Source organism: Quercus suber, unplaced genomic scaffold (genome assembly GCF_002906115.3).
Source record: "Quercus suber isolate HL8 unplaced genomic scaffold, Cork oak 2.0 scaffold_461, whole genome shotgun sequence".
NCBI lineage: Eukaryota > Viridiplantae > Streptophyta > Magnoliopsida > Fagales > Fagaceae > Quercus > Quercus suber.
In genome coordinates, this window is record NW_027069912.1 from 384,566 (window position 1) to 396,674 (window position 12,109).

General features: G+C 32.9%; 1 protein-coding gene across 1 annotated transcript; it reads right to left on the reverse strand.

The window, feature by feature from the left end:
- Positions 1 to 4,602: 4,602 nt before the first annotated feature.
- LOC111999991 (putative UPF0481 protein At3g02645) lies at positions 4,603 to 9,716 on the reverse strand. The gene is made up of 2 exons (XM_024032096.2): positions 9,543 to 9,716; positions 4,603 to 6,065 (listed from the first exon to the last, which is right to left on the reverse strand). Exon 2 carries the CDS (start codon positions 6,051 to 6,053, stop codon positions 4,710 to 4,712), a length of 1,344 nt encoding a protein of 447 aa, XP_023887864.1. The 5' UTR covers positions 6,054 to 6,065; positions 9,543 to 9,716; the 3' UTR covers positions 4,603 to 4,709.
- Between the last annotated feature and the right edge of the window lie 2,393 nt (positions 9,717 to 12,109).

A 12,109-nucleotide genomic window follows, 5' to 3' on the forward strand; every position in this document is an offset into this window, starting at 1 on the left:
TGGTGACAGAAAAAGAAGAAAGAAAAAGGAGAATGAAGATGAGGAAGAAGAAGAAAAGATTTGTGCTTTTCATTTTATTTTACGTGGATTTATTGATTTAGTGTGTTTTTGGACTGCAAATGCAAATTTGGGGTTGAGATGGAAAGATAAAAAGGCAAAGAAAATGACACAATGTGGCAAAACAACTCAATTTTATTGGAGATGAATTGATGAAGTCATCTTTTTCCTTTTTAAAACTTTGGCATGAACCATAAGACCTAATCACGATTCTCAAATTCGGGCCGTTTGATTGCAATTCAGACGGTCTATTTGATTTTTTGTATCGAGTGGGTTTTGGATTGACTTGTTTTTAGTCTTTGTGACAATAAGAGGAACATGATCTCCTCACACATGACCTGATTATTATTATTATTATTATTATTATTTGGTAACCATCACATGACCTATTAGAGAAATACTTGTCACATTCATATTAGGTTATGTTTCATCAAGTTTAAACGGTGGAGGATAAAAAATAAAAAGGGGATAAAAAGTGGGCGATAAAAAAGATTTTAATTTTTTCTCATAATTTTAGTTTTTGGGTGGAAAAGTTGAGGAATAGAAAACTTTTTTGGTTGAGAAAAGAAAAGAAGATGAAAATATATATAGTTTGAAAATATTTATTTGCATACCTTTATTAGATTTTTTTTTTAAATATATATTATATATATATATTAGAAAATTGTGTATAGATAAGCAATTCATTCAAAAAAAAAAAAAAGTACAAAAACCTGCAAATAAAAAGGGAAAAACCAAAATAGATGAACACACCCCAAAAAAAAAAAAAAAAAAAAAAATCTGAAATGAGAAGCAATAGAAAAGAAAAGGACAAAAATGAAAGAAGAAAAAGACAAGCTAAAATAAAATAAAAACGTTGTGCAACGAGTGTCTTCATCCAAAACACCCCAACCATTTTGCAACCCTGTTTCTCTCCAATTTTCTCTTTGATTTATGGAGATTGTATTTTGAAGGGCGTGGAAGAAAATAGCTAGGCCCCTTTAGTTTTCTCTCATATTTTATTCTGCAATCAAATACTCAAAAATATCACTTTCTCTTTAATTTTCACTCCTAAAATTATCAAAAACCAAACGGACCCTAAGAGATGCATGTACACATCAAACATGCTTTCAATTTCACTTGCCTGCCACATGAGAGGCTCTACTGCGAGTGAATGTGTACCATAGGTTGACCAAGTTAGAATTATTGAAGTAAATAGGTACTCACTCCACCTTCCCTTCTTATACTATTTCTATTCATTTATAAAAAAATAAAATAATAATAATAATAAAATAAAAACAACAACAACAACAAACATAATTAAGTACACAAGCTGATGCAAAATTTATTGCGACAACTATTTTTTTTTGGGAGCCGGGGGGGGGGGGTTGGGGGCGGCGCACATTAAACAACAATCAATAAATTTGCTAGTGGCAGGCAAACAACAATCATAAGCATGAGGATAGAATCTTTAATTACAAAGGTAATTTCAATTAAAAACATTTAATGATAATTTACACACATACACGCATACGCAGTTACATATGAGATCAAAGTATCAAACTGCATTAAGGATGGAATACCGAGCTACATCCTTTATGCAAAACAGTCAAGATGAAGGGGCACACCCCTTAATGATTAATCTTGTCTTGACTTGCTTTAAGTCTTTGTACCACTCACACATGACCTGATATATATATATATATATTTTGTAAACATCACAAGACTTGATTCACTTACATCTTATTCTCACACATGATATATGCTCACATGAAACACGCATTCAATCGCACATACCTGCCACTTGATAGTTTCTATTGTGAATAGAATCTATGTTAGCGTGTGTGTATATATATACATATACATACACACACACACACACACACACTATATATATATATACATATATATATATAAATATACACACACGTGTGTGGGGGGGGGGGGTTGGGGGGATTGGGCCTAGAAGGCCCATGACAAGCCCACTTAATCGGAACCTAAACTAGGGCCTGGGCCCATCAAGGCAACTTGTTTTGATGCATAGGGAGGGAGTTGACCCTATGCCTTACAACTGCAAGTCCAACCCCAAGGTTGGGAAGACAAGTAAATGGACACCACATCAAGGGAGTTTCAAGCGATCGGCCAAGATATTGACGGGTGAAGACGAAAGTAGGCACAGGATGCTTACATGGCAGGGTCGGTAACTGAGGGTAGGTTGTGCTTGTGGGGAAGTTCACTACCGAGTACTCATTGGCTTCTAGAACAAGTTCTAAGGGAATTCTCTAGAGTTTTAAGGATCCCTTGGGATTCTGAGGGATGTGAGAATAAGTGTGAAGCGGGGGAGGCAATGATGAAGACCCCACTAACAAGAGGCTATAAAAGGGAAAGGGGGACAAAGAGTAAGGAGTTGGAAAATTTTCGGAAGAAGGAGAGCGTAGAGGGAAAAACACTGGGAAACACAGGGATTAAGGGTCAAATCTGATGAGGGTTGAGAACTAAGGCTTAAGGAAGCTAAACCAAATGCAACTCAAAGCCCAATTGGTAGGATCGTGTGACAGCCCACCTACAAATTAATTGGGGGCCCAAATACCATCATCTCAGTAGGATTTGGTGCTCACAATATATATCAAGGAGGTAATTACTAATTAGGTACTCAATCCACCTTCCCATCCTCCACTAATTAAATATATTTTTTTTAAAATTGGTACTTTAAGTCAAAAATATATATTATTACAACAGACATTTTTTTAATATCCGATTTTTTATAATAATGGGGAGAAGGATTTTAGTAACTTTGATTATTCTAATAATTAAAAGATAATAAATTGCTACTAAGTTGCCCGGTCTTTGTTTATGGGGGTTGATAAAATTTATAGTCCTTGGCAAAAGTTTGCACCTAGGAAAACATGAAGAGAAAAATAAATAAGCATGTACAATAACTTAAGGAAGTCATACATGGATAGCTTGATCAATGACATAAGGCTATAGCTTTCCAGCTCAACAGTGTCTACATAATTAGGGACCTTCTGATCAAGACGTTCTAGGGCAGGCCCAAAACTTTGTTGAAGGACCAAAAGACGATACAAGGTTGATTAGACAACATCCTTATCCTTATCTAGATGAGCTAAAGGAATGGACGAAATAAAAGGAGAAGGCTTAAGGACTAATTAGGGCTACTTTAGTTATTTTTTTAATTTTAAATATTGTTTATATATATGTATTAGCTATTTTTTAATTTTAAATATTGTTTATATATATATATAATTTTTAATTTTAAATATTATATATATATATATATATATATATTTGTTTATAACTCGTTCTTCTTGCTTTTTGAAATACAAAATTGCTTATATAATTTTTCTACTTAGGTTTTAACAATATCTCTTTTACAAGTTGTTAAGAAAATTGATTTTCAATGATTATTTGGTATATTCATTCTAACTCACAACAATTTTAAAAATGAAAATAGAAAAATAATTTAGAATTTCAATTATGTTGGATTTCTGCTTATTAAGAACCTCATCAGCAAATGCTGCATTGACTGCTGCTCCTGTGGCTGAGCTAGTGCACCCTTCAAAGAACATGATTGACTCAACAGTCTTGGAGATGATTGAATCCATGCCACATCATGAGTTCTTCATCCAGGATCATTGAGGAAGTCAGTTCCGCAAGTCTAGGAGGTTGTTACTCATCTTTGCCACGTGTACAGAGTCCAGTAAATTCAAATAACGGTTTTGGCGCCAATAGTAGAGTTAGTTATTTTTCCTTGTGTATATAAACAGAGCAATGTCTAGATGTTTATTCATTCAATTCATTTCATTGTAATTCATAATTCAATCAATGAAATACTCTCCATTCTATTTAGTCTCTCTGTTTCTTTTCACTGCTAGCCCAATATTTGTGAAGCTTTCATAAAACCTACGTATATTTTTTTTCTTTTAAAAAAATTAGTACATTTTTTGGATTGTTAGTATAATTTTGGGAGCTTAATTTTGTTTGTTTGATGGAGACTTGAAACCTCCAAAAAAAAAATTTAGGATAAATGGAAGGCCCAGGTCTTGAGCCGGGGACAAATAGGGATTGCCAAACTTTAGGTTTGAATTCTTGGGGGACCTCAAATAGCCTTCCACTTCTTCCTAAGGAATGGAAGTGAATCATTGGTTTGAGGGTTAAACTTGGTTAAATCACCCTATTTAATGTTCTTGGACATTCCTAAGGAGGGGAAGTGGATCATTAATCTGAGGTTGCTAACGATGTTCTCTGACCCATAATTTTTCTGTCAAAAATTAATTTGTAGAAACTCTTCTACACATCATTAATCTGAGGTTGCTAACGATGTTCTCTGACCCATAATTTTTCTGTCAAAAATTAATTTGTAGAAACTCTTCTACACTCTTACTAACAGCAGCAGAATGCAATTATTGGTGTAAAATATGATACAATCTGAAGTTAAAGTGAAAAGAAAGGATACAACTTTACTTTAGGGAAAATAAGAACTCTAGATCGATGCTGAAACAACGTTTGGACTTTGGAAAATCCAAAAGGTGAAGTACAAAGTAGAACTTTTTAGAAAGGAAATAATAACACTAGCAAAATTTATTGACAATTTCAAAATCGACACTTGCAATGCCAAGCTTCCAACTTATATGATAATATTTCAGAAACAAAACTTAAATATGCTTGAACACAAAAGGCCTAAGGAAATTCATGACAGTTACCAAAAGGACTATGATCCCAACAACAGTTGCCGTCCCTCTCCAGATATCCCGAAAATAAACAGTTTTCAAGGATTCCATATTTTTATTCCACCAGTTGCGGTAGTACTTATTAAGATCTTCAGCAACATTATAGTAATAGGAATTTTTTTCCACAATTTCATGGCCAAGTTTGTTAACCATGTCGGCAACTGCTTTATTGCTACCTAATGAGTTAACAATAATCCCCTCCTCAACAAGCAACTCCACGTCATCTTTACTATTGATAAGAAAATCCAATAGCAAGATATAATTGCATATGTAAGCTTCATTTGGATAATGACACTGCTCGAGGGCCATGAGATTTCGAAAAAGGTCTTCAGTTTTGTTATCTACCACAAAGTGTGGGATTACCAAGCGAGTTTGCATACTCTCCAGGAAAGGAATTTTTTTTAAGCATGGTAAGCAATGCAAGAGCCATGAGCAATTGAAACATGGAAATATTTCCAATAATTTATTACCTTTTTGGATTTCTACGTGAAGTAAGTGTCTATTTTTTTCTTCTCCTCCCCCCTTTTGGAATATCAATCCTGCCATATCCAGTTTTGTTGCACTATGTCGATGTTCAATAGGATTTCCAGGTTTTTGGGTAGGTCGGACGAAGAAATTTCTCTGCAAATCAGTGAAATGTTTTACTTGCTTCTCAATGCGCATCTCCTTGTTGGGAAAAAAGTAATTACAAGCAAGTTCAAGAAAAGTAGGATTGCTTGTATAATGTTGATATAACTTGTCAAGAATAAAAAATGGAAGCTGATTCTCAAGTAATATCAAGTCTTGCATTATGCCATCCTTTAGCCATGGTTTGCTTAATATGTAATCATTTTCATCTTCTTCTCTATTACTCCTCATGAAGAGCTCAATGATAAAGATAGAATCCAGTAGAACCATTTTCACGAAATTTTCATTTTCGATGCGTTGAGAAATCTCTGGTGCGTAACAGTTGCAGATCTTATCTTTGTTTTTTTCAATGATGCATGCAAACTCCTTCTGGCCTTTACAAGTCCGCAAAAAGAACGCCTTGAAATAACATTCTTTTACCATTTGCATGTCCTTCAATTCGTCTTTGCTGTGATGAACAGGGCCTATTGAAATTAGCTTTGGAGTGTAGGGTTCTTCCTTTACCTTGCTAAGTCTTTTGGGGACCTTGTAGATGCAACACTCGGGGGCCCACTTAGGGTCCCTGACGTCTGTAACGTCAATGATAGTCTCTTCGCATTGAAGTACTTTTTCTTGTGAAGTATCAGCTGCACCGGTAGCCATGGCCAACTTTTCCTAGTGACAAACAACAATCATTAGCACCAGAATACAATCACCGACTCCAAAACTTATTCCATGAGGCACCATTTGCAGCCATTTTGAAATCAACACGAATAAGGTTTTGTTTTCTAGATCTCATAGTCTAGAGAGTGTCAACCGTCGAGTAATTTAAAAATCTTATATAATTTCTAAAAGCAAAAGTTGGAAAATTTAATTAATAACTCAAATTATATTATAATTGCACTTCAATTTTATGTCAAGTGTCATTATGATTATTTCATTATTTAATTGTCTCAATTATGTTTACATGCAAATTCATGTATTCTAAACTTTAGAAAGCATGTATCTTATTGATGATAACATTCTCTTTTTCCATACCACCTTGGACAAGGTAGAAAATACATGAGATTCTATAGGACTATGAAGAATCGTTGGACCAGAAGATGAATAGAGACAAAACTTCGATATTCTTCCGCAGGAACACGTAGAGGGACATCTGGGAGAAAATACAGGCAGAGTTTGGCATCAAAGGAAGTAAAATCCTGGGCAAATACTTGGGCTTACCCGCACTCATTTGCCACTCAAAAACTGTATTCTTTTTGAAAATAAAAGAGCCAATTTGAAAAAGTTAAGGGATGGAAAGAGAATTTGCTATCACATACACAATAGAATATACTCATCAAAGCCATAATTAAAGCAGTCCCTCTCTAAATATGTCATGAGTTGTTTCAGTCACTCTTAATTCTTTATGCCTAGATGGTGATCAAAAATGTTTTGTGGGTTAGAAGAAGGGTGAGAGGAAGATTCATTGGGCAAAATTGAGTTCATAGTGTACCTTAAAATGGAGAGGTGGAATGGGGTTTAAGGACTTGTAAACTTTGAACTCAACATTCATGCTTTGTAAATGTTAAATTACTAATTATTTCAAAAGTTTAAGTTATTAAAATATGATAAATTTAATAATTTAACCCCATACTTCTAATACTTCCCTTCACATGTGGATTCAAACCCTTTTTTAATAAGTGAGGCCCAACATATGAGATTTTAAATTGAAAGTAAAGTGAATGAGACATGATTTGAACATAGAATCTTTTGTTTTGATACCATGTTAAATAACTAATTTCCCACTAAGTTAGGGCATTTTTGTTAATGGTTTTCAAATATTATTGTTCAAAATGATGTGAAAATTGTAATTTAAAAAGTATTGTGAAAACACATATTAATAATACTTATAATTAAAAAAAAAAAAAAAGTGTTTGGTTCCATATTTCATACAACATATTTTAAAATGCAAAAAAATAAATGTATGATATTTTCTGACATGAATAGTAAAATAAATATTTATTTATTCTCACTGACAACACAGACCCTCCTTGCTCATCCAAGAGACCCTCCCTGCTCATCCCATCTCCCTCTTTTCTCTTCCAAACTTAACACAACTATACCACATATCAAATTAACACAATCCACAACACAGCAGCGATGAAAGAAGATAGTGTGCAAGAGAGGCAATAAAAAATAAAAAATAAAAAGAAGAAGAAGAAGAAGTAGAGAGCGTGCAGGGGAGAAAGAGACAAAAATAAATAAATAAAGAAAGAAAGAAGAAGAGGAAGAAAGAAGAATAACAAAGTGGAGGAGAGAAAGAAAAAAGAAGAGTCATGCCAGAGGGAGAAATAAAGAAAGAAAATTATGTTGTCTTTTCACTTCAGTAGGTCCTAGGATTTTTTAATTATTTACAACAATGCCATTGAGCAACGTTGTTTGTTACTTGAAATTGTTTGGTACTTGAAAACTGATATGAGCCGCTCTCTAAATTCAGTATTTAAATACTTTAAAATAAACAATATAATTTAAACACTTTAAAAATATAATCCTACCAAACATGTTATTTAAACATTTATACCAAACATGTTCTTAAGCTTTTGGGATAGGTGAATTGTATAAAACACTCATACGTTACTACACCAAGCTCTCAAGGCTAGGTACTTTGCATTATGCTCCTTCGTGGTGGTGTAACAGAAACCAAATGCATCCTATGTGTGGAGACGCATCCTTGAAGCTCAATATATCATAGTTAAATGATCAAGTTGCAAGAGAATCGGGAACGAAAATCATTTAAGATATGAGGGAGGGTGAGGAGACAACTGACTACCAACACCCACAACCTATAGAGTTGCTTATAACAAGAGTTTTGTAAATTAATTTACATTTCTTTATACACAAAGTGATTGATAGTTTAGGAGGGAAATTGTTCGAGTTACGGGATTAGTAATATATTGCAATTATCTCAAAAAAAAAAAATGTCATGGTAATTTTCTATCTGTTTCCTCACCAAATATATATATATATATATATATAGGGGCTTGCTAACCACCACCAGCTTTGTTACAAGAAACACAAGTCAGTGCCTTAATAGATGATGGAGCAAGGGTATGATCTAGTGATGAAATCCTTACCACATAAGGCAGAAACAATACTTAATACACCATAAACTCAAGATTTTCATGTCTATAATTAATTGTAAATAGTTTAAGAAATTATGTATATAATTTTAAATATATGTTTTTAACTCAAAATTGAGGTTAGGTATTTTATGGGTCGGGTCAGGTTAACAAATTTTGACTCGTTTTGTCATGTCTATATACTACTCACCCTCGCATGATGAAGAAAAAAAAAAAATATATATATATATATATATATGAACTCTATTTTTTTCAATATAAAATATTTTTCATTCAGAAATATTTTCAATTGAAAATATATTTTATGAAACTTCTTATTTTCTAGTATTAGGTTGCATTCTTAAGAATGCTCATCAAAATATTTTCTGAAGCTTGACTTCTATAGAAAGCCACTGTGGAAAAGGACACCAATATTACTACAAATCCAGTTTAAATCAAATACCTTAATAGGTGAGGTGGGTGGAGAGGGGAGGGATCGTAGAAAAAGTAGAGACACTAGCTAAGCAACTGACTGCCTGCCAGAGTGGGGAGGGAGTGGTTTGGACAAATTTTCTTGATAATTCAAAAATCTTTTTGGTTTTTATCAAATTAAGTTGATATTTGGAGTTTCTATATAATTCTTATCTAGTATTTTTCCTTCATGCTCATATATTATATTGAAGTGACTGAACTCGATCTACATTCCAACGAGAGAAAAAAATGCGTCTCTCCTGAAACTTTTTTTTTTATAATTTTTTTTTATTTGAGATTAGCGTCTCCTAATACTTGTTAGAGGAAGTTAATTAGTTGAGTGAAAAAACCACATTAGAAAGTATAAACTATAAAATATAATTAACCACCTTAAAATGTATATTTTTTAATTAAAATATTTAAATATGAACTCAATTAAATTACTAAATTATAAAAAATAAGAAATAAACTAGATTATCAGTTTTTGGCGAACTTTATATTGTAGAACGAAATTAAAGTGAAACGATGTACTAAAGAACCATGCAAATTCTATTTAAACAGAAAGGATGGAGAAAAGAACCTGCAAATTGTAGTTGAAAGAAAAAGCTAGCACAATATGATAGAGATCATGTCCAACGAAGCAAGGCTAATACTATTTGACTCTCACTTCTCACTCATGGCTTAAACTCACTCATCTAAGAAACATTCTTCTACTTCTGTCCACTTCATAGCAATTCTCAAAACCTTCTTGCCCTCCTATTTATTGAGTGAACCCCCCAACCTTTCTTCTCTCTACGTCATAACGATGACGTCTTCCTGACAAACAGACAACTGTCGCATTTACTTGTCATTAATTTGTGCACTATTTGTAACAGCTAACAAGCACCATCGCCAGTCTTTTTTCACTCAGAGCAACAATTATTAAGGTTGTTACTATTCAACTTCACAAGCTGGCCGGTGAAAACAAACAGTTAAGATGGAGGGCCACACCCCACGAATGATTAACGTTGTCTTGACTTGTTTTTAGTCTTTGTGATAAGCGAAATATGATCCACACAGACATGACCTGATTTTTTTTTTAGTAAACATCACATGACCATATTCACCTACATCTTAATCACACAGAGTGGTAGCTAGAAGCAGGACCCGGGTGTGACCTATAAGAGAAATATACATGTTGCATTATGGATGAGTTTGGTTGGGGGGTTAAAAAGTCGGTGATTAAAAATATGAAGTAGATTAAAAAGTGGGTGATAAAAGAGATCTTAATTTTTACTCTTAGTGTTTGGTTTTGGGTTGAAAAGATGAGGAATAGTAAATTCTTTTCTTTTCTTTTTTTTTTTTTTTGGAGAAACTTATGTTTTTTTATTTTTAGAAGAAAAATGAGATGATGAAAAATGTAGTTTGTGAAAATTTATTTGCATACCCCTATTAGATTAAAAAAAGTAATAAAATATTTTTATTGGAAAATTATGTGTGGATAAGCATTTCATTAACAAAAATAGAAAGTATAAAAACCTGCCAATGAGGAAAAAAACAAAAAAACAAAACAAAACAGATGAACGCAAATAAAAATAAAAATAAAAAAACCCAAAATGAGAAGCAACAGAAAAGGACAAAAATGAAAGAAGAAAAAGACAAAAGCTAAAATAAAAACAAAACATTCTCAATGGGCATTTTAATCCAAGGTACCCCAACCATTTTACAGCCCTGTTTCTTTCCAATTTCTCCCCAATTTATGAAGATCGCATTTTAATGGGCTTAGGAGAAAATAGCTAGGCCCCTATTGTTTTCCCTCACATTTTATTCTGCAATTAAACACTCAAATATATCATTTTCTCTCTAATTTTCCCACCCCTAAAATTATCCGAACTATTAGGTTCATATTTCTATGTAATTGGCATATACTATGATAAAATGCACTTTACTTGTATTTGGGTAAATTCAAATATGTCCAAGATGATTATTATAAGTGGTTACTATATGTTCGTTTAGACCCCTTAAAATAGATTGTTTAACCTAATTTATTAACCAAGTAATTACTTGATTAATTTTTAGACCTAGGTTAAACCAAATAAATCATATCATGCAAAAATATGGAAAAGTAAATAACATCATGATATGATGACCCAAGAAAACCAATGAAACTAACCGTTTCAAGGTAAAAACCTGATGAGAATTTAACCTAATTATTCTTAAGGTAGAGTAAATCCACTATAAGAGAATTGAAGTTTTTACAAAAGATTAACTCTAAATCTAATGCTACCTCCAGTAGTAACTTACTAACACGACCACATGTAAGTTCCGAATCCACTGACTCCTTCTCTTCTTGGATTTACAACAATACAAGCCGCCTTGCTTGTGACTTTGAGATCCCACTCTAAGGTTTTAGATCACCTTTACTTATTGATCTTGATGCAGCAACTATGTTCTACGAATGCTTGATTGTAGTTTTGGTTTCGGTAGATTCTTGTGTAGTTAGAAGGTACAAAACCTCTCAAATCTCACAAAGAGTAAGACACAAGTCTTCTTCAGCACACCAAAAATGTGGCTAGGTTTTCCCTTTTATATATGGAGAAGTTTAGTAAAACCCTAAATGTTTTCACTGGCATTGAGCCTGTTTAAAAATTCTGCAGAAACTGTTCCTGCAATTTTTGATCGGTCGAGAAAGGCAAAACTTCACTTTTCTTTTCTGCAATCAGCTGGACTTCAAAACTTAAAACAACCTTATTTAAGCATTGCCTAAACACCTAGACTAGACATGTTTTGTTTTCTTTTTGCCAACACAATACAATAATGATTCTAAATATTTAATTCTAAATCTTTAGAACCTAACAATCTCCCCCTTTGGCAATTCATGACAAAACACACATACAACATGTAATGCTTAAATAAAAAACCAGCTCAAATACAAATTTTTGCCCTAATACAAATCTTACACAACTACTAACTATTAGTTGCTAGTATAGAAAGAATTAACTTATAATTTCCTGAAATACTAAAAACAAACCATAAACGCATGTGTGGAAAATACAGTATAAGAATCTAAATCTAAATTTGAACTTTGAATTCACAAAACATATAAATAGATAGTGAACACATCAAAATGAATAACCTCATCGTCATCATCTACAATATGTCTACTCC